A 24,567-nucleotide genomic window follows, 5' to 3' on the forward strand; every position below is an offset into this window, starting at 1 on the left:
GAACTGACAGAAACTTGGTAAGTAGTTCTCATTATGTAGATTACAACAACATAAACACAAGTTGAATTAAGATAATATGCACAGCAGACGAGAGGTTGACACATCCACCTCACAATTCTCAGGTTGAGGGTTCAAATCTGGGCTTTAGCTTCTCCCCTGCTTTCTCCCACATTCCAAAAACTTGTATAGGTTCATTGGAAACTTTTAATTGCCCTTAGGCATGAAAGTGAGTGTGAATGGTTGCTTGTGTGATTGGCTGGCAATGAGTCCAGCATCTTGTGCATCAATGTTGGCTATAGGACAGGATCCAGTGAGGAAACATGATCATATCATGATGATTATCAACCTGTGCATTTGTCTTTTTTTCCCCCATTTGTAATTGGAAATCCAAAGTCAGAAATTAAAAAGTGGGTGATGTTTTGTTCATTGTGGCAGTAAGAAGCTATATGCATATTTAGTCATGCTTGATATCAAACTTCCAGGTCATGTAAATATTAAAATTAAACTCAGCCCTGTGGCACATCTAAAAAAAAAAAATTCACAACCTTAATATCGATTCATTTAAAGTATGCAATTTTTGGGTGTTAACCCCCCCACAAGAAAATCGCTTTTCCCCCCTACACTGGTAGCCAATTGAAAATGGGAAGAAGAAAAAAAGAATGACACAGAGATTGATATCAAACATTGCGAGTGATCAACGCATCTGCATTTTTGTCAGTATTATTTTACATAATTATTTGTCAAGACGAGCTCTAATTAAACATGCCGGGATCCGGAAAAGGTCACATGTGGTTGTATGCGCGTGCAAGTGTGTGTGCGCGCGCGCGTGTGTAAGTGATGGAGGAGAAGGGAGGTACGATGGAAGAAGGGAGGGAGTCGTAGTCGGATTGTGATGAGGAAAGAGGAGCGGCGCACAAAATACAACAAGTGAGGAAACTGTTGCTCGCACCGCAAGCTCGCTCGGCGGCGGAAGTCTCGTCAACTTTAAAATGAAAAGCAGTCGCGACTTGGTGCCTTGAAGTGACACTCTTCTAATTATTTCCGCTGCCTTTCTTTTTGTTGTGTTTTTTTTTAATAGTTAGGAGAGAAAAAGTTTACGTCGCAGGTCAACTTCAGTCGGACTCGTTATTGGGAGGTTTTTATTCCTGCAGCATGAGGAAACAAATTAACAAGCACCCACGGTGAGTTGGTAATATAACAATGTTAATTTACTTTGTTGTAGCGCATGATTCAAATGAGGCTAACTTGAAATAAATTGCACAACTACTTTGTTTTTAAATTACTTCGTCCCGCTCTTTTAATGTAGAGATTTTCCAAGATGAGTTTGTGTAATGTGAAGTGAATGAAAGCCCCCAAAGTATAAATATAGCCTATATAGATACACTGTAGGCCTATGTGAATAATATTGAGATGAATGTTTTCAATTTGAAATATAAGTAATCAATAAAAAAATACATCTGAGAAATATATTGTTTATATGGTATGTAATCTATGTACCACTTTGAATTAAAGATGATTATTTACATTAATTGCTTAGTATTAATAATGTGCGTATAAAATGTTTTCTCTCTGCAGATCGTAAAGAAAGACTGCGCTGTGATGTCCAAAAATGGCTTCAAATGTTTTTCCTCATGCACTGCCTTGTTACTCAAAATCTGGGTGTTTCTGAACTGTAAGAGATTCACATTTGAAATGGAAAATTAGAGGACGACATACTAGATCGATCCGGCAACCCGTCAAACTAAAAAGAAAAAACAATTTGGGTGGAATAAACGAGCACGTATTTGCCAGTTTCCAGTGGACAGTCAAGTGAGCGCCATCCCCCAAATGTGCTGGGTGAGATGAACCCCAGTGGGAATACTGTAGACCCCACCTGACAGCTTTCTCAGCCTCAACACGCGAGAGCATTGTGGCCTGAAACAAAACAACAACCATTCAGGAAGTCTTGCCAGTGCAGAAGTTGAGAGTGTTTACGTTGTCTTATAAAGAGGAAAAGATTGACGGCAAATGTACTGACACGAGCAACAATCCGCCCGTATACTACCAGTCCCGCACACAAGCACACACGCTTGCAATCTCCCTTTGGTGACGTTCCACCCCGAGTTCAGCCTGGCCGGCACAACCATTCCAGCCAAGGGGGAGGAGGACTTCCTCACGCTGGCCGCCTCCCGCTTCAGCCGCAAGAAGCGCGTGATCGGGGCTGGAGTCGGCGTGGCCATGGTCCTGGTCCTGCTGGTGGCCATCCCCCTATTGGTCCACACCACCAAAGGGGGCGCGTCTGGAGGTGGGGGCACGCATTACGAGATGCTGGGGAGCTGCAAGATGGTGTGCGACAATTTTACCCCCCCTCAAGGAGAGCTGACAGGCTCCTCCCCTCAGCCCCCAGACTTGGCAAACCGTAGGGGCAAACAGGGTTTCAGAGGAAACCCAGGACTTCCTGGTCCCCCGGGCCCTAAGGGGCCCTCCGGAGAGCCCGGGAAGCCAGGTCCACCTGGGCCGCCGGGGCCCGGGCCTGGTGGTTACGGCCCTTCCTTGTACACCCCCAAGATTGCATTCTACGCCGGCCTGCGGAAACAACACGAAGGGAGCGAGGTACTGAAGTTTGATGACGTGGTGACCAATGTGGGGAACTACTACGAGCCCAGTACGGGCAAGTTCACCTGCCCTCTGCCTGGCATCTACTACTTCACCTACCACGTTCTGATGAGAGGAGGGGATGGGACAAGCATGTGGGCTGACCTCAAGAAGAACGGACAGGTGAGTGTGTATGACCGTCAAATGTCCCGATCCCTGTTTGTTTTGGTGTCCACATCGATGCGACTTGGTTGGCTCGATATCAACGCTCAGCTGGCAGATGATTGGCTGTTTGGGAGGGAGGAGCAGATTGTTTTATTCAATAACAATGTAGATACAAAAAAAAAATGTTAGTCAATAGCACACAGGATACAAACTGCATTTTGATGATACCGCCATCTAACCCCTTTAGAATTTGTGAATCCATTGTAGAATATTTAACACAGAAGTCACAGTCATGGTATCTCAGGGCTATATTTCAAGGATGTCAATCGATTGACTTAAAAAATAAATAAATGAACAAATATGACCGGAAATGAAATGTGGTTCCATTATCCTATTGACGCTTGCAGGGAAGGTGAAGCCAATCACAGCTGAGCAAGGCAAAAAGCTGACTACACCCTTGATTGGTCACTAATCAATCCAAAACATTACCCACGTGCCAGATTTGTCCAACCTCGTCATTTTATGTGGCCCACTAAAGCAAATCAAGTGAGCCAACCTCATGTTTCTTTCTAAATGTTTTTGTTTTTGGCTGAAAATGTGTAGCAATTTCTAAGGATGGATGAGTACCGATACCAGATACCGAAATCAGGCCGATACCCAAAGGTACTTGCGATGGCCCTCTTGTTGCCATTTTATGACCAGGAACTAGAAAATAGAAGAATAGAAAATTGCTATTAATTTCCCGCAATTTTAAGGAAAAATGCTACATTGGGAGGTGATCTGTCATTTTTTGGGGGGGACATTTTATGTATTAGACCTTCATATGATTTTCAGATCGGATCAAGTGAAGTTCACTTGGCTTTCTTTAATGTGTGGAGCTGCTTCATGTGCCGAGAGACACTTTTTTTTTTCTTTTGGTTAATTGCCATTTAAAAAAAAAAAACATTGAATCAACCTGAAGTGGGAAGCAAAGCTGCTTAAAAATGATTGGATTACAAAAAGTACAAACAATTATACAGCTCGCAAGCAAGGAGAGTCGAGCTGAGATTGACAGGCAAGCGATCACGGGGATAGCAATTGTTCACGTCTTGGTGGAACAAAGCCGGCATGCAACAGCTGGCAACTGGCCTCTGAGGAGCTGCAACTTCAACGCTAATAAATAAACAAGTAGCCTACAAATGTCTAGCAAAAAGCCTTGAACGCTTCCATCTGGAAATTTGTGACAAGCTTGGAGTACCTCAAACCCTCACTCTGTTGAGGAGCTCTGATTCTGACGTGTGATGGCGAATAGAAAACTGACATCCTGGGGATTACCAGGAAAAGAGAATAACAAATATATACTTTGCATCGCAACAGGCCAAGTCAAATTATGGCTGTGTTTGATGGCTCAGTATATAATTTACTTGGTGAAACAGCTGACAGCAGCTGCCAGGCTGATGGTTTCTTGTTCACCGCTCTACTGATTTACATACTTGAACAAGAAAATGAGGCAAAAGAAATGAGCGTAGTGACTGTTTCACTGTTTGCATACATTGTGAAATAGACTTTTTTTTTTTACAATTTAAAACAGCTGCCCATTAAATGTGTTTTTGGATACTATTGGCATAGAATTTTGAACAGATTTTTTTTATGCTCCATCTTTTGGGGAATATTTTTCCTGATTTGTAAAACCCAATGCTTTTTTCGATGAGGATACATTAGGAAATATGTGTTATAAAAAATGCTTGAATGGAAAAAAATCTCTTTGTGGTCACGTACATCTTAGTGAACTACGCCCTTAGGTGCTGCATCTATTTCCTCAAAGGATGATGGTCGGTCTACCTATTTACTCAAAGCTCGGTTGTTTTGTTATATTTTTGTGATATTGTCACAGGCTCACAGAGTTATTAATAGGTGGTTGAGCCATGACTAAACTGTCATCATGTTGTACTTTGTTTATTGGAATCTCACCCTTGTGTGCTAAATATAAAAAAACATTGTTGCTTTGGCCAGTTCTTGCATTAGCATTCCATAGAGGGCCGTTTGTTGGTATTGCAAACAAGCATAAAGATGCAATACCGCCCCCCACTGGACAAAGAGTGAAAATGCCCAATTTACTTGACTTGTGCAGAAGCAAACATGATTAAAAACCAAGCCCATGTCATGGGATTTATGTATGATGATTTATAGTTCCTACAGTAGCCAATATATCATCATTTTGTTCAACAAAAAGTGTGATTTTGTAGCACGATAAACTATGGCCGATTCACCTACTTGCAAAGTATTTTGTGGTCTGGCGGGTGCAGATTTCCGGACACGGACAGCTCACGCAACGCACGCGGTGTGAATTGCAGTCGTATGGAAAACGCACCATGGCTGTTCCGGAGTCAGTGTGAATTGTGCTTAAGGTTCCATGTTAGCGGAATAGTAGCTAGCGTTAGCCACCAGATGATAGTCTGTTGGAGATTTTGTAGCATAATAAACTGATCACCACATCACCTATTCACAATTTTTTGGGTGAAACATTTTGCGTCTGCATCTGTCTATTTTTGTTCCCTTTCTGTAGCATGCTAAAATGCGGCCCAAATGACCTGTTAGTCCTAAAGTTCCATGTTAGCATGAGAGTAGCCAACATTGGCCACAAGCTGATTGTCTTCCAGTTTATCAATGGACAGCAGAATGATGCAAGTTTCTAGTTGAGGTCTGATACGTATGGCGAAGCTCCTTGAGGCGGTGAACTTCGCAAGGTCATGCAGCGAAAAGGTCTAGATAGCACTATTAGCAGTGCTTCATCACTTGGTAACAGTGGTTTGTTTTGACGCTCCACTGGAAGCAATGCCTGCTTCAGTTTGGTTTTTCAGATGAAAACGTGCATTTTTATAGAGCAGGATTTATGTGAGCAATAAAAGCCTGTAAAAAAAAAATAATAATAAAAAATAAAAACTCCCTTTTTCGTAGATGTGACAAGATGTCTATAAAGCGCAATGTAAAGAGTGAAGGCAGTTCAATTCCACACAAAATTAGGAGACTTCAAATAGTCATTCCTGTCGTCTTCTGCTGTTAAATCTTTCATAGACTTTAGATGAGATCTTCTCCACTCAACCTGTGCCCCTCCTTACACATACCCTTTTACAGCCCACACTGCCTATTGACTCTTTCCCCATTAATTATCTTTTCCATCAGCTAAATTATTTAACCCAATTCAGCGCTGATCTTTCCCTCCCATTTTACTGTCTATTTTTTGTGAACACGTGAGGTCAAAAAGGCAACCTTGAAAACTTGTTCAACTTAACGGACACAATCGTTACAACGTATTTTTTTATCTTGTACTGATGTTAATATCGTGGGTTTTCTCAAATTGGCATTTTGTACCTCTGAGATTTGTTCTTACCAATGAGATTATTAGAGAGGTTAAAGACATTTGTAGTAGTGGCATACTGGCTTTCCTCTTACTAAATAAAGAGCCAAGCAGCTTTTGGCTTTCATAATAACATCCACTCATGTCCTGAAAGAAAATGGGTCACTTTTAATTTCGATCAGTGAATGGTCTTTTGCACAAAATAATAATTGATTTGTTAATTTTATGTACATGACACACTAAGTAATTAAACACCACAAAATGAGTACAATTTCTATCTTCTACAATTTTGTCATTCTTGTCTCTATCTTTTACATCATCACTGTCAGATGGTGGGGAAAAAAAGGCATTGTGCTTACATTACCAGACACTGCATCGTTTGGTGTTTTACTTAAAATATTGTAATTCCATTATCAACACAACTCACTCACAACAACCCACTATTTGTTCATTTGCAAATGTAATACGCTAAATAAATAAATAAATAAAATATGTTGCAATTGATTAAAATGGTAGCTTAATGGAAATATGGCACCACCGCCAGCCGTCTTCGTCGAAGTCTGCTCTCACGCCGAACCCCCGACGAGACAAAAAGCCTTTAATACTTCACAAAGCAAATGACTGTGGTTACATCATCTGCGCCAAATTCTTTTTCAAAGGTCTTAGAGCCATGAATGATGCCATACCCCAAAAAACGATGAGCTGAATATTTTGTGTCAATGGTAAAAATGAATCTCCACGCAAATTTATCTTCATGGCTAGTGCCTCCATCTGCGCAAAATAATTACAGCTATAAAGTTTTTTTGGGGAAAAGCATCTTGCCGAGGTATTTTCACTCGTTATTGTCACACAAAAAATATATCCAGGCGTTCAAACTTGAGACACAATGCCGCATTGCTCATTATGCTTGGTTCATTGAGAACCGTTTTTAGCAAGTTAAGTACAATAATGCCCTTGTACGTGGGCAAGGACAGCCGCATTCCCCGATGTATTCTTTGTTTATTGAACAAAACAAATGGTCAAACACACAAATACAAAATGAGAACACTGCTGTATCAGATCCAGGCTCACACACAATCAATTCCAGATTCTACCAATACCAAACGGCACATAGGAACACACAGATACTAATTTAAGTAATTAATTACAATAATTGTCATATCACTGTTTCTTTAGATTTATTTTTTGTTTATTGTTTTCATATAATACTGTGCTATTGTTCTTATTAAAACACAAACAGAAATTGTGTTTTTGGGGGGTGCTGGTCCAGATTAATGGCATTTCAATAACCTTAATTGGAAAAATGAGGAACTTGGATCATGAGGTTGGTCATCTAACGAATTCAACTATAAGTTAAGGTACAAACATTATTAAAACTCATTCATTACCATTAACTAGAATATTTGTCAATTCTGTTTTTCAGCGCCTAACTGTTCACTGTAAATTTCAATATCAGAAACAACTTTAATTATGCACAACCACCAGTAGATGGCAGCAATCCACCATTTTAATCCAGTGGGAGAAACAGTTGCATTTTCTTAAAGTTGCCTTTGTTCTACTGCTGATTATAAAATAATGTAAAAAAGCAAAATGTAACTTTTTTTTCATGGTAAAAGTATAGCGTCTATTATTTCATTTGGTAGATTTGGTGAATATGTAATCATTAAACACACTGTCCTGTCGGTCTTGAAATAGATAGAATGCTTTTCAATGGCTGTGACGTAAACAAGTAAACAATTTAGTCTAAATTTGTACTTGCAACTCTGCTGAAATATATTTTTTAAAGCACCACAGCACCATCTGTTGGATTAAGTAGGGCACTAACACACTTGCCCCTTCAGCAAAAGGCAAACTCACCACTAGCAAAAAGATATCCCTATAAAACCCTAACGACTAATTGTCCCTCACGTAATACAATTCAACTACAGTCATAACCTTTTGTCATTAGTTGAAATGTAGGCTTGTCATGTTCCCGCAAATTATCCTAACAATATAATAAATATTTCATAGGACTGTAATCATGTGCATGTATGAACAGCATCAGATTGGTGATGATTACTGTGTTGTCAGTGGGGGGACAAGAGTAAGACACGGGCGAGGGAGGGACGCCTGCAGAGACAGGCGGCAGTCAGACAGGTGAGCCACGGTAGAGATGGATGGATTTCCACATGAGACTGGGCAAAGAAGGAGAGCGCAAACACACCGGTGTCCTCTGAAGCGGAAAGTAGAGATGCATGAAACAATCACAAACTGATGACGAAAGTATTGCCATGTGCAAGTTGACTTTTCAGATCTCAAGTGGAAGAAATTCTCCTCTCTCCCTGTCTCCCATAATTCAAGATTCAGATAGGTGTTGAGGAAGACGACCTTTTCAATTGATATATAATTCACCATCCAGTTGTACTTTGCCCTTTACACTGATGAGCATGGAGCGATAATAAGAATATTTATAGCTGGTCCGAAAAAGAAGCGCACAAGGTTGGCCATTTGGCTGCCCGGTAGCAACCACGCGCGATGACATCACCAGTCGGAACATGTCTATATTTTGCCCAAAAATGCATCTCTGCTTTTGACATTGAGTGACCTCATTATGTGACTGTGGCAACAAGTTGAATCAAACATGTACAGCACAAGGAGACTGCTGGATAAACCTTGCCTTTAATAAGGCAGCGGCCTTATTAAAGCCAACAAAATGCTCTGACACGCGCTCCGCGGAGACTCGGCCTTAACAATGCAAGGTGTAAAAGTTGGAGGAAAAGGAAAAGATTGGGTGTGTGGGTGAGGATAATATATGTGCCGTGTCTGCTGCAGGTGCCTTTCTTTTTAAAGACTCATTATTTCTACGCCTTGTATGTAAAGAGTTGCCTTCAAAAGTCGACGATAACTGCTATGGCAAAAGAAACAACATTTTAATGATTTCCACTGTACGTTATCAGGCGGCGTAACAGTTTCTATGAATAAATAGATGGTAAGGAAATAGAAAAATAATTCAATAACGCACAGTTTTACAAGCTGTTAATTGGTCGTTAAGAATTTAATAATTGATGCGAAATGAAATGCACTACCTGCTGAAACCATTTCAATGAGAAGAAAAAAAAAAGAACATAATGAGCTGTTGTGGGTTTTTTTTTACATTGTCTTTCACAATTGTTGAATTTTTTTTTAATCAATATTGCTGAAATAAACACACCTTTACTATATCTAAAATGTGAAAATATACATTTGAAAATGGCAATTCATTTCCTGATGTGGGTTGAGTAGCCAAAAATTGCACTTGAGTAAGAGTACTGTTAATTTTCAATAATATATCTCAAGTAAAAATACAAAGTAGTCCACCAATTAATGACTTACTTCAACGTACTCGGAGACAAAAAACTACTCAAGTAATTAGTACATAGTGTGTAACATGAATAGGCAAGAATGTCTATAGAGAAATATATAAAATAGGAGTGTGTGACTTCAGATATTGCCCAAAAATATCGCTCTAACTAAAACAATAATCAAATAAACATGTATAAAATAACATAAAGTTTTCAGTCACTAGAAATAGTTTATTTGTTTACGTTCGTGAAATAGAACAAGAGATTATATTGAAAAAAAACTCAACATCTTTTCTCAAGTAACAAGTGGAGTTCTTGTAGGCTTGAAAGGCTGACATTTTTGGCACACACAAATGACAGTACATAACATAGTAGTTATTCTTTTTCATAGTCCATCCATCCATTTTATTAATTTATTCATGGTTCATGTAAATAAGTCACTTTGAAAACTTTCCTTCTGTGTGCACACGTGACTTCCTGGCTCTGGTGATTGGTCAAATGGAGTCAAAAGTCCCCAAAGTAAAAAATAAATGTAAATAGATGTAGCTCATTGATACCCACCTCTGATTGCTTGTTAATTTTCTTAATCAATTGAGCTCATTGTAATGTAAAACTGCGCTGCATCATACGAGGAGCTTCATTTTGTCTTTGTCATGTTGCTAAGTAAGCTTACATAACTGTTCTCATATATCATATATCATATTGTTTCAGTTTGACCAAGATGATCAAATTCATTGCTACAGTTCTCCAATTGGATGTGATTAGTTTGTGCTGATGTACCTGGATGATCGGTGTAAGTGTACGTGTAATTATATGTCGGACCAGATGCTCACACCAAAAAGGTGCGATATGTGGAAGGTGCTGGCTACTAATTACAGTGTCGAAGACAGTGATCCCCAACCAAGCTCACATTAGTTGCGCAACTGGAAATTATTCACTTTTATTCAATTGCTTTGGAATTTGGTATACAATAAATCTACCATATTTTGTTCATCTATCTATGCCAGTGACATGCATTGACAGGCAAAAGCTTTTCCATTCTTTTGTTGTATTGAATAGGTTTTTTTTTGTCTGTAAATGACCCTTACCTTTTATAAAAGATTCATTGATAGAGTATTCTAATCAACTATACTTTTAGAAGATTTGATATATACATAGAGAAACGGTCTGAGTCATTGCGGCGTTTTGTCAAAATACACAATATAATGAAAATAACATACAGTATATCCTACAGTACATTTACTTCTTAACACAACATACTGTATATCAGTCTTTTTTCACTTAATTGTGTCATTTATATATATATTTGGGCTTATTAACAGCACTTGTAATGACCAAAATATAACATTATGTTTTATATATGTTATTATATAATTATAATTATTATAATAAGTAATTGTCCTCATTTAATCAATAGCTCATTATTTTTTCTTGATTAACATGTCAAACCATAGTTATGTATTTGTGTCCATGACAGAAATGTTAGTATTAGTGTGAGAACATTACGCTGTATAAATTGCTTGCTTAATTGGCTTTTCAGAAATTTAGGTGTAAAATTGTAAAAAATAATAATAATTTCCTCATTCAATTCCTCTGTTCAAAATGGTAAAACGTCAATAGCTCGCTACAATTGAAAGAGTCCGCATTAAAGCACTTAGCGACGCTGGTGCTCTAATAAATTTATATAGCAGAGCAAAAACAGTGTAGTATAAGATAATAGTACATTTATTATAAATCAAGTGCTGTCTTTTTCCATTTCATCTGATTAATTTTCCTCCTTTACCCTCAAAGATGTCCAACTCCAGCCAATTAGAGACTTTCTAATCAGCATCTTGACACCAAGGGTCTTGAGTGTCAGGGAAAAATATTAGCATTTATATGCCAATTAGAGGGTGCAGGAAAGGCTCCTTGTCAACCTGCATAATGGAAACAGGAAACCTCTGACTGGTCGAGAGTATAGAGGCAGGAAGAACATGGCACCTTTAACCAAATGGGGAAAAAAAATCAAATTGCCCTTCTCTTCCAGTTCACCCTCAACAACAATCCCTGTGGTGAGTTTAAGAGACCGCCGTCTCAATGGCCTTGCTCCGCTGTGAAAGGTCCGTACATCACAGTGAACCAATCCTGTCAGTTTTATTACCGGAGGATTAAGAAGCACTTTGAAACAACAAAAAAGTGGAGAGAAAAAAAATATCATTCTTTGTGGGCCTTCTCCTCAGTCTCGTGAAGGAAATCCAAGTTTTAACGTATTCTGATATAAACAGATACTGCAAATAGCGAAAGGGGACACCAGAACAAGTCAACTGTCTCAACTTTAAACAAAGTCTTTCATTTTGCATAAGATGTCTTTGAGAAGTACCAAAGATAACAATATCCAATATGTAGGTTTTTTTCCCCCATATCTACATATCCAACTTCTGTCCAAAGACACCAGACATAAAGAAAATAGCATTTCAGCAAGTTCCGGCTTCAAACCAGTAAATGTAATCATCAGCTTATTGTTATGCTATTTATCGCTGCATAGACAGGAAGTCCGCTAACATGTTTTCCGAAATTCCGTGTTTAGTTGCATGATTTTAAACAATACTGCTCTCATACTTAATTTCTCCACCCACCACCCAGCTTTTTTTGTCAAACAAAGTGGCTGGCAAAAATGCTAAGTAGGCTAGCTTCAGTCTTGTAAGATGCTCAGATTAATGTTATCTAATAGCATGATCAGCGTTAGCATATGATAAACAACAGATAAACACACTATATAGTAGCAAATATAATGTCACATGGTGGCATAGGGGCTTGCCCTACACCCCGTGAGCTTGTGCTAAGCTAACGCACGAGCTAGGCTAAATGCTAACTGGAGTCAATGCAAGAATATAGTTTGTTGTTCAATGCCAGGACACTTATTTATTAGTAATCAGGTAACGGTTATCATAATGCAGCTGGTGCAAATCCGGTTGTGATTGAGGGGGATCAAATTGGGAACATTTCAATCTGCGCCTCCCCGCCTGTTGACAAATTGTTTTTCAGGGGGCATCAAAATCATCCAGTCGCCACGGGCATCCACTTTGCACACCACTGGTGTAAATGCCATTGTGAGTTAACCATCCATCCACTCTCCTCTTACATGAAAAGTGGAGGGAGCGTAATCTTCTCTATTGTCCCTCGGGGTGCCCCATCTTCCCGGCGGCGAAAGATCAAGCGCAACAACTTTAGACCCACCGACAGAAATCCACTTCCTTGTCACTATCACTCCGTTGTTGACAATAATCCGGATTTTCCTTTCCTCACTTGTTCTCACTCCCTAAGTCTCAGCACCTCCTGCCCACTTTCAGGAAACAAGCACTTTCACCGTCATTGTAAGTGACAGCAGAGGCTTAGATTCATCTGTGCTGCACACGGGCTCACAAATCTCTGCTGGAAATGTTGCAGAAGTGGAAGGGGGGGGGGCGCAGGGGGAAGCATCCAATTGGCATAATAAGTGGAAACAACTGCAACAATTCGAGAAAAAGTCTTCAGAGGTCAACTTCCTCCACACGTGAATGAGCATTGTTAAAGGTCTGAACTAAATCGTGACCTTTAACCCTAAAACGCATGTACTGTATATTATATAACACTTGAAAAGATCTTAATTTAGATGCAGTAAAACCCATCACAGCTACTACCAACAAAAAGTTCAGAAACTCCTTGAATACTATATGAAAATGATTATAAATGGATGGCCATGAATTAACCATAAAAGTGAGGGGACAAAAACACATTAAATGTCAGCAGCTCCACTGACCGAGGCGACGATGGCTAACACGCGTGTTGTCGCTAAGAAAGTCAACCATAAAAAGCCATTAATAACAAGGTGTCCTTTTAGGCTAGCTAATGTAATTAGATGATGTTCATTTTTTAAAAGGCCATTTTAATAAGCCTCCATTAATATCATTGCTTGGCATGACTGTTAGATAATGACCATTCAGACGAGCACTTTTTTCACATTAAAATTGAAAGATATATAAAAATAAATAAAAATAGAAACCAATAGATTTGAATTCATTATTTATAATTAAAATATGTTCATTACCAAAAGCAGTGTTTTTGAAAGAACTACAGTATTTCGGACATATAATCACCAGTCACTTCATTAGATATGCTTGAACAATCTTAACGAAATACTTTATTTTATTTATTTTACTTGCTGCTGTTCTAAAAAATAGCTTGCCAGTGATGCGACATTGTGATTTCCTAGGAATGTTGTAGAAATGATCTTTTGAGAATGTAAACAATTGCAGAGATGGATATCAATAAATGGTTGCATATTGATATTCAGTTTCTTACCTTGTTAAATTATTGGGAGAAATCATTGATCATTAGTTATTAATAATAACATAATTAATTAAAGTTAATTTCTCAGTTTCAAAAAGGGCAGTGACTCCTGATCTAGAGCATTTTAATTTTTATTAGCAATTTAATTTTGATCCAACAATCGCTTTTCTCAATGTATTTATTTATTGAAGAGACATTTTAACAGTGTACTTTTAGTAATATCACAACCTTACAATTTTGTTGTTATTCTTGTCATTTGCACCTAAGAGAAGAGATGACCATTCGATAAAGAAAAAAAAAGAAGACTTTAGCTCAAATATTACAGCAAGACATGTCTCAGAGCATTTCCCTCTGCATTGAAGGATGCATAACAATGTACGTGAACAAAAACAATATTTTAAAACACAATTGGTCTACATGTCAACGCACAGAAGAAAAAAGCTCAAATTGAAATGGCATAGTGTTTATTTGCAGCATATTCCAGCCGCCTGTCAGCCTGCAACTCAGCTGAGAAGAGTATCAGGGGAGTTGTACCATTCAACCATGTAGACAGATGTTGGATGTACAAGATGTCAGAATCTCTTTCCTTCTATACTTCTCCAAAAACCCATTAGTCCTACTTCGGGGAATTGTTCTGTCCCTTCCTAGCAAAACAGTCTCCCCAATAAAATGCAAAAAAAAAAAAAAAAAGCTATCCCATATGTTCTGCAGCACACTTCATTGTAAAGACGAGAGCGATTCCTGTAGAACGATGGGGAATGCGTTCTTTTTTTTCCTTTTTTTTTTGTACCTCCTGCTAGTATTTCATGGGTCCATTTGACCATTGCAGCCTATCCCACATTTATTGTGATTGTGTAGCGTTATTGAGGGGTTGGCCCTATTAGGCGCCGAGCTGCCATGGCTGTCCGACTACCAATTACCGAAGCCTGCAAGTGTGTATAGCCTACCCTGGTGCATCTGGATGTAGGGAGGAGTGGGTTGTGTGTGTGGGAGGGGGGGTAGGGGGGGGGTGGGCTGTGGTCCCCACGAGACCTGCCACAGCAGCACGCCGTTAATCAATCCGATTTAGACCGGACAGGGACATGCTTAGTCGCTGCTCCCGCCAACACCGCCATGGTGAGGAGAGAAAATGTGTGCGTGACCGGCATCCCACTGAAGTGTAAGGACACAAAAAGATGGATAGATGGGCCCGGAATGAAGAGGGAGCGACGGCGGTGCGAACGGGTGAGGGATGATGCGGGTGGGTGAGGTGTGGACGAACAGGCAACAATTAGTGTGGTGGTGTGCGTTGAATGAAAGCAAAGGGGGATGTATCGATTTGTTTCTGTCTTACTACGGAGAATGAAATTACTCACGTATTTGAAATAGAGCAATTGTCTCCACAGAGAAATTGATTGTGTAATGGGTTAAAATGATGAAATGAGAAGAGGAAGCTAATCATTAAATGGAGGACTGATTTGAGTTTTCTTTGTAATCAAATGGAAGTCGGAAAAGCTTAATGACTGCTGGAGCCTTTCTCTGCATTACAGAAAAACGGGACGTCTGATATTCTTGACTTAAGATGAGAAAATGTGTGATGAAAAACTAACGCAAAATTTCAACAGACAACAACAAACATTGCAGACAACTGCAATAAGGACTTTTTTGTGGTGTTTGTGAAATCCTGATTAAATCATTTGGTTAGATTCATTTTTTCAAAAACAAACCTACAGTGGTGAGAAACTGGTTTCTTTCTTTCTTTCTTTCTTTTAGGTATACAGTATGTATTTTACTTATGTAGGCCTACAGTATCCCACAAAAGTATATATTTAAGTACATATTTAATTATATCTTTTCATGGGACAGCACTAAATAAATGACACTGACAAAATGAAATAAAATCAGTGTACAGCCTATAAAACAGTGTAAATTTATTGTTTATTATTTGTCACTACTGCACTAGTCTTTTTGGTAGCCTTGATAATTTTTTTGTAAAATACATTGCAGTCGATCCTTGCAAATTTCACATATTTTGCTTTTTCTTGATGTTTTGTGCTCCCATTTCTTGTGCAGATGTTTTTCCAAATTTCTTCAAATTTCTTGCAAAAGTAGCAATTGTTTGAAGGTTCATACCTACCGTAACATCTAAGCTCATTTTGGTTAGCCTGCCTATGGTGTTGGCATTATATGTTAGCATTTAGCTATTGTGGCCTTTTGTTCAGATTAAATATGGTTTTGCGTGAACATTTTGTTGTTAACCCAACTTCAATTTCGACTCTATCTGGAAGTGACAAACAGCTTAATTGGAGTCTTCTTTTTGTTTCCTCAAAGTAATGTTTTATGTACTTGTACTCTGATTACATACCATACAAAACGAGTTGTTTTAAATGGTGATATCAACTGTTGCAAATAAGTACTTTACATGACTATATAGTATATAGCCTACAATATATTATGTATTTTCATTGTTTGCATGTGAATGGATGTGTAGTAGTTCACTTGCCAGACTTGTGTCATATGTCTCATTTACCAATTTTCAAGAATTAGCCCATACAATGGTGCAGAAGACGGGACTAAAGTCGTAGTAGCAGCCCTAGGATCACAATTGCAGTCATTAATATGTATGTGCATTTACTCCCCCCCCCACAATCGTGTGCTTGGATGGCTGGTTCCTCACCCAATGATGGTGCAATTCATTATAAACAGATTTGCTTACAGAGTAGGATGAAATAAGGACCGCCTATCAGCATAATGAATGCAGCTGTCCTATCCGCCATCACAGTGACAATTTTCCCTCCTTGAAATGTGTTTGAATAAATCCTTGGATGAAATGTGTCTGAATGTGTGAGGAAGGAATGAACATGACAATACATTTAGCCGCTGCGTCGGCGGCTTCAGGTTACACGTAAGCTCTAATGAGAGCGTTCCTGGCTTGCGGAGACATCATTAGATCCCATTTGTTAGCTGTTGTGTAAACATGTGCATGGAGCCTCACGGCTGATGAGTTATTTTTTAATTATTTACGCAGGGTGTAGTGGTTCACTTGTCTGACTGGTGTGCAGAGAGGACAAGGTTCAGTGCCCACTCAAGGATGATGTGGAACTGTTGCCTGCGATTAAATTGGTACCGGGTCTGCCTTTTGCCCAATGTTAGCTAGGAAAAGGCTTCAGCTTGCCACAACCCTCAGCAGGATAAGCAGAAAGAATGGAAAATGGATGGATGGACTTTCTCTGGTCTTCATATATGACACCACAAACATTTAAAGACCTTTAGGCCCCATGAAAACCATTTTTAAAAACAATATACTTAACTCATTCACTGCCATTGACAGCTATAGACGTCAAAAATTCATTTTAACTATTTTTATTAGTTTAACATTGGTTCCATTTTTGTTAACAAGAGATGAAAACCTAGATTTTTTTGTACATTTAGAACAGATATAAAATTTGTGATTAATCGTGACTTAACTAGTCAGACAAGTCATGTCATTAATTACGATTAAAAATTTTAATCGCCTGATGCTCCTAATTTTTAATAACCTTTTCTTTCAAAAAATGAAAATAAAATCTTTTACATTTTTAATAATGTTTTTTTGAAGAAAAAATTATTAAAAATTAAGAGCATCTGGCGATTATAATTTTTAAACGTAATTAATCGCATGACTTCACTAGTTAACTCACGATTAATCACAAATTTTATATGTGTTCTCATACAATATAAAAAATCTAGGTTTTTATACTTTTGTTAACAAAAAATGTTAAACTAGAAATAGTTTAAATGAATTTTTGACGTCTATAGCCGTCAATGGCGGTGAATGAGTTCATTTGAACATTGGTTGCACATGATTAAAATCAGGAATAAGGTTCAGGAGATCCCTTGCTTCCTTTTCTCTTTAATGCTTGCAATATTATACTAACAGTAACGACCATAAAACTGCATATTCTAAGTTTAACTGCCTTGAGTACACAACTGTGGAGCCTTTTTTTCCTCTTAATATGCGGAACAAGGTCTAATCTGTCCAAATGGTTTCTACTTTTATAGTGTCTTGAAGGGGGGCACACAGCCTAGCCCATGTGACAATGTGTGACCCAATGGTCTTAACTGGTTTTAACTAGATAAGTGTGCCAGAGTTCACATAGATAGGGAGACGCCAAGCCAGGACGGGTCACAGCGACACAACGGCCGAGCTCAAGTAACCTATCTATTCATTAAGAGGCCTAATTTTACGTCACTGGTACACATTTGTCGTGGCGTCAAAAAAGGACAAAAACACACCTTCTAAAATCGCGCATTATGATGGCATGTTTTATTTATTCATTTATTTTTTAAAGATTTGCTTCACTGGGAGAAAAAACATTTTGTTTCAGTTTATCTACTTATTTTGAACACGTCCATCGGTTGAACATGATTTAAAAAAAGTTACATCTATTGTTCAGTTATTTTTATAATTACATCAGTTTACTGCATTTCAATCATGTGAAAATTAAGCTTTTTTTTTTCCAGTGGAACGTCAAATTGTACACTTAAATTTGGAGGTTTCAAAATAATTCCATACATTGCTAAATTAATACATTGGACAGCATCAATCAATTTTGAGCATTATCATATTTGGAAAAGCAGATTATTATTATTTTTTACAAAATATCATTGGATCTTATTCAATTACGATGCATGTGTACCTAATGTTGTGGCTGGTATGTGCACAATGTTCAGAACAGTCTACTCTTCTGTGACAAGATTCAACCAATGATTTTTTTTTTTTTTTAACACAGGACAGGAATACAACTGAGATGAAACCACACCAAGATTCTGATACAGATTTAAAATGTCATTGTTACCTTGGAGCAGACTGGTGTTCACTTGCTGTTGAAATTGGAAAACACTCAAACATAAATGTTTTACAGTTTGTCGTTGCAGCCACTTTTTTCTCTTTATGGTGACGCCACAAGCGAGCACCATTTTCATCTGTTTTTCCCCCCCCAAAGATTTTATTAACCTCCCCTCCTTTCATCAGGTGAGGGCCAGTGCCATCGCCCAAGATGCGGACCAGAATTACGACTACGCATCCAACAGTGTCATCCTGCACCTGGACGTCGGCGACGAAGTGTGCGTGCAACTGGACGGCGGCAAAGTTCACGGCGGCAACACCAACAAATACAGCACCTTCTCCGGCTTCCTCATCTACCCTGACTGACACGCTAATCTCCGCCATCGCCCTTCTGCGTCTAACAGGCTGTGATTTCATTGCCAATTTGGAAGAGAGTTTCTAGCAAAAGAATATATAATTGTCTTTTCATCAGTTAACATTTACCTCAGACAAACACCTGGTTAGTTGTAATTCTGTGCCATGAACGGCGTCTTTCACTTTTGCTCAGACACACACACGCACATTGCACAAATGAATTGAATTTAGACAAGACGTCCACCCATCAGAGTGTGCGTTAGCAGCCTGTTATTCTCATGCTGATACATTTTCAGCATTGGTGGGGGGCGGGGGATGGAGGAGGAGGGGGGGGGGGTTATAAATATATTAGGGGTGTCAAAATTAGCGCGTTCATTTTTAATTAATTTAAAGTTCCTTTAACACCACAAATTTTTTAAACGTGTGATTAATGACCCCTTACTTGGAAAGTCTATGCTGGGGGAATTCCAGTTCTAACGCAGCAGACACGTCCACGTCAAAATTTAGCAGGAATAAATTTAATAATAATGCATATATTTGTGGAGACTGTGGTCAAGTTGTATTTTACAATTTTAAAAATGTGCAGAATTTCACAAGTTACTTCATGTTAAAGATTAGATAGCTCTTAGTATGAAAAGAAAAATGCACTGATCTGTCACCAATGTCTTACAAATGCGATTATGCCATCTAGCGGCAGAAAAATTACCTAAACACAAATCAATATCACAATCGTTTTTTACAGTACAGTACAGTACATCTTTTTCCTTTTAACTAGAGCTGTCAAACGATTACATTTTTTAATCAGATGAATCACATCTTAGAATTTTGGTTAATCACGATTAATCACTTAATTAAAAAGGCTTTTTTATCAACATTTTTTGCCCGCCAAATTTAAAGAGCAACTGTTATTTGTATTTTTTTTTCGACATTTAATGTTATGAGGGCATCTTCAAAAAAATTATCCACTGCACACGCTCATCCTCCTCTTTTTTTGATCATTTAATTACTTGCATAATTTAAAATGGAAAAAATATTTTGACATGAACAAACATTCTCACTGTCATATGCAAACATTTATTAAATGTTTTACTTTAATGCATACTTTAATGCATGTAGTTATGTTTTTTGCTCAAACACAACCTGTGCTACCTTTAACGTAACCATCCCGCTGTCAGCTAAAGGATAATCTGCGGTCAAAATTAATAGTGTGATTAATCTGCATTAATACATGATTAATGCGATAATTTTTTAACTTTGACAGCACTAATTTTAGCTCAATTTTATGAATTATTATGATTTTTTTCTGGACCGATGACTCAAGATGCAGCCATATTTCTATTAATGTAAAAAAATAATCACTTTTATGTTAAAAAGTATGAAATAAAATGAATTAATCATGAGTTAACTATTGTGCTACTCACACTGGTGTATGGAAGGTGCGAATTTTTGGTGGTGGTCGGAGGGGCCGTAGGCGCACGCTGGCAGCCACGCCTCCGTCAGCTTGCCCCAGGGCAGCTGTGGCTACTTAAGTAGCTTACCGCTACTACAGTGCGAATGTGTGAGTGCATGAATAATGTATCCATTCCACTGTAAGGCGTCTTTGAGTGTCTAGAAAAGCGCTATATAAATCCGATGCATTATTATTGAGGTCATAAAAAGAATAATCAATTTTAATCGCTTGACACCCCTAAAATATTGTAACTGATAATGTGTCTGACTCCGTTGCACACATTTTTTTATAATCCATCTAAGGTAGAAGTTTCAGTTTGACCGACATCATCACACAGGTAAGAGCTTGTCATGCCAATAGAAAGTAAAAGATATTTTGGGGGAAAGGTTGGTTATCAAAATATGCCCCAACTGAATTGAAATCATAGCAAAATATTGTGTTTTTGTGCAAAATGTAAAAATATGAATACGATGCAACATGCTCGCCATGTCTGTTGATTGCGTTTAGTTTGACCTTTTTCCACAGCGAATGTAGCTGAGAACAAATGGTTCCATGGATATATATTTTTTCAGTTACCACGGAAGTGATCGTTTGGATTGAGACTGTTTGTCAGTGAAACATGAAAAACGCACACAAAAAAGACATTCCAGTTTTTATCAGGTCATTATAGTGAATATGTTTGTGGATGGTTTTGCGTGCCTTCTTCTCCACAATTTCAGCAACGAGAGGGTAACACGACCTCACATCTCCATTGAGGCCCAAGTTGTGTATTAAAGTTTCATACGAAAATCAGTACAAAGCAGAAAATTGAAGATTCAAAATGGTATTTATTGTACAGGTAGTTGTTCTACTGTAGCTTTGAACAGAACCTATGTTTACTTTGCTTTATGTTACGCTAAAGAGTATCTCATCAAAATCAAGCAAAGTGACTACCTATTTCATTCATTTTACTTGCGAATGTACTTCAGTAAAGGTGTTTTTCAAATGCAGGCGACTGATTGACACGTATCAAGCATACACATGTGTTTCTGTGCCTTACGTGCTCCGTTTCCCTTTCACTCTCCGTGCATGAAACTGTTCTCAAATCGGAAAAGCTGATCCTCGTGCAGTCCGACGTGGATTCTCCAGGAAATCGACATTTGCGGGAATAAAAAACACGAACCAGGGACTGGATCTTTGAATGTATATGGATGTCATTTGTGTCTATTAAAAAAATAAAAAGATGAACGGGGGATAGAGGTTCTGGATGGAGGTAGCAGAATAAGAGAAGCATGTCATATTGAAAATTTGCATCAAGAAATATAATATGCCAATGTATCCAAATCATTATATATCACTATTAAAACAAAATTATCATTGAAACACATGCATTGTAGCGCTTGACGTGTGCCAGAGACTTGTCGGCCCCTGTGAGTGATGCTTAAGAGCGTGACTGTGGATGTGAATCCGTTCTGATGGAAGGTGGTACACAAACATTCCTTTTGCGTGCCATGCCGCATCCAGCGGTGTCTTCTGCCGCTGTCACCTGTGGGTGTGTGTGTGTGTGTGTGTCCTTTGTTGTCACTGTACTTTGTAAGCTTGGTTGTACGCGGCATTCTCAACACTTGAACAACATGAAACGTGATAATAAAAAATATCTAAACAGCTGTTTTCCTTTTTTCTACATTACAAATTGTGACACTCAACAGATGTTTTTTTTTCTCCATTTTAGTTCTAAAAAAGAGAAAAGTATAAACCCAATTCCCAAAAAGTGTGAATAAAAACTGAATGCAATTATGTGGAAGTGCCAAATTGTAATATTGTATTAAATAAGTTTAAACTGAGAAAATGTATAATTTGAAGGGAAAACTGTTGATTTTAAATTCCATGGTGTCAACAAATCTCAAAAAAAGTTTCACCACTGTGAGACATCCCCTCTTCTTCTTACAACTGTCTGCAAACGTCTGGGGATCGAGGAGACAAGTTTCTCGAGTTTAGAAATAGGAATGTTGTCCCATTCTTGTCTAACACCCGTCTTTCTAACTGTTCAACTGTCTTGGGCTTTCTTTGTTGCACCTTCCCCTTTATGATGCGCCAAATGTGCTCTAGAAGTGAAAGAAGTGGACTCCAGGCTGGCCATTTCAATACCCGGATCCTTTTTCCTACGCAGCTCTTATTGCTACCCGTCCCAACTTTTTTGAGATTTGTTGGCACCATGAAATTTACAATCAACATATTTGTCCCTTAAAATTATACATTTTCTCTGTTTAAACTTTTGACCTGTTATCTATGTTCTATTCTGAACAAAATATTTAAATTTGGCACTTCCACATAATTGCATTCAGTTTTTATTCACCATTTGTATAGTGTCCCAACTTTTTGGGAATTGGGTTTGTATTTGCCAAATTTACCCAAAAAACAAACAAACAAACAAAAAGTAATTCCTTGACATATACTGTATATAGTTTTTGTTCTTTTATCTGTTTGAAATTGAAGTATTAAGACGATCCCACGTTTTATGTGCGGAGGGGCCATCCATAAAAGCAAATGAAATATTGGGAGCAAGTTGCAGTTGCATTTTATATGAACAAATGATTCTTTATAAATCAGTCTGTCAGTCTGTCTGTCTGTCTGTCTATCTATCTATCTATCTATCTATCTATCTATCTATCTATCTATCTATCTATCTATCTATCTATCTATCTATCTATCTATCTATCTATCTATCTATCTATTAGCTATTTGTGCTTCAAAGTTTAGTCCACTGTATGGTAAGCAGTCGCAAATGTTTTATTGTTTTCAAAGGTTGAAGTTGACATGAGTAGAGATGTACATGTGAATTGTGACGACGATTGCATTTTTGTGTCATTAAGCGATGTTTACCTTTTGCACATTTACTGTTATGCTCACAAGTTGCCCTATTTGAATTTTGTCCGTTCTGATGCTTCCAGATGCTTAGAAAACAAACAAAAAAATAAGGAAAAAATGAAGACATAGAGCTTGATCTTTAATCAAAGTAAGGAGTGAGTATACCATTCTTGGTGAGGAGTTTTGAATGTAGAGCAGATGAGAGCTTTTTGAGCTGTTGGACATGGGGGTGTGGGGGCTGCCATCCCCCACCCTGCCCTCAGCCCAATGCTCCCCCTCGCAGATTCCAGCGTTAAGTTAATTGGACAGGGAGCGAGGGTTGAGGAGGGAAGCGTTCAGCCCCATTAGCAATCCCTCTGTGGCAGGCTGATCCAAGAGGATCACAGACTCACAGATAGACGGATTAAAATAATCAATAGGCCTCTCGCTCGCTCTCTCAAACACACTCACACATACACATGCAGTCTGAGGAATACCAGTTGCATTCCACTTTTCAATGTTGTCTTTGGACTTTTGCAAATTAGCTTTGGTCACATATACGAGCGCGCACAAACGAATAAATGAGAACAAGTAAAAAAGGTCAGTGAGCTGAACGCAATCAGACTTGTCTATATGCTGTCGACATTTCCTTTATTCCATATTTCATGTTAAGATTATTTATATTAACTTATAATTGAGTACATTTTGATGGTTATGTAACAAGAGGACGTAATACAGTTGTGAAAATAAATATATGCTGCGATAATCAAACATATACAGTACTGTATTGGTTATTACACAGTATGCTAAGAGCTTTTGTTGGTTAAAATGTTTATATATTATGACAGGTCCTCACAGGTTTTATTTAAATTTAAAATTGCATGATGGGTCAGATTAAATGCTCCCAAGGGCTGTATATGCCCCCACAGTCCCTAGGTTGTCCACCCCTGATTAAGAGCATTGGCGCACAATCTATTATTTATTGTATCATTTTAGGATGTGTAATAAAACCACCATAAATCATATATGGATGGCTTTGAGCGGAGTCCTCGTACCTCCAAAATCCGTTTCAGGAGACTCCAAAAAGAGTATTGTTTGTTCAACCATTAACATTGCATCATCAAAGAGAACAAGACATTGTACTCAGTGTGTATATGCCTCCTCAAAATCCAATTTTTCAAGGTCTGCACCTAACATGTATGCTCTCTACTTAACTCCATATATATATATATATATATATATATATAGAGAGAGAGAGAGAGAGAGAGAGAGAAATATATACATTAAAAAAAAAAAATTACAAACTGGGCCTACTCAAATGTATCTATCTAACCTAACTCTCTTCACTCCTTTTTGACAGAAAAAAAAGGTGATAAAATCCGGATACAGACTTTCAATCTTCAGGCGACTTAATTCCTGCAAGTTT

General features: G+C 38.2%; 1 protein-coding gene across 1 annotated transcript; it reads left to right on the top strand.

Annotated features, from left to right (window-relative positions):
• The first annotated feature begins 887 nt into the window (after positions 1-887).
• On the top strand, positions 888-19,161 carry c1ql4b (complement component 1, q subcomponent-like 4b). Its single transcript, XM_086087011.1, has 3 exons — positions 888-1,181; positions 1,576-2,757; positions 18,698-19,161. The coding sequence occupies exons 2-3, from the start codon at positions 2,218-2,220 to the stop codon at positions 18,875-18,877; spliced, it is 720 nt and encodes a 239-aa protein (XP_085943137.1). The 5' UTR covers positions 888-1,181; positions 1,576-2,217; the 3' UTR covers positions 18,878-19,161.
• Positions 19,162-24,567: the final 5,406 nt, after the last annotated feature.

Source organism: Leptonotus elevatus, chromosome 10, assembly GCF_054856555.1.
Source record: "Leptonotus elevatus isolate MCC_2025b chromosome 10, RoL_Lele_1.0, whole genome shotgun sequence".
In the NCBI taxonomy this organism is placed as follows: domain Eukaryota; kingdom Metazoa; phylum Chordata; class Actinopteri; order Syngnathiformes; family Syngnathidae; genus Leptonotus; species Leptonotus elevatus.

Excerpts from the sequence above, each read along its gene's own strand:
- c1ql4b (XM_086087011.1), top strand. The coding sequence starts at position 2,218 with ATGGTCCTGGTCCTGCTGGTGGCCATCCCCCTATTGGTCCACACCACC. Across the intron at positions 2,758-18,697 it reads ACCTCAAGAAGAACGGACAG|GTGAGGGCCAGTGCCATCGC; the intron begins GTGAGTGTGTAT and ends TCCTTTCATCAG.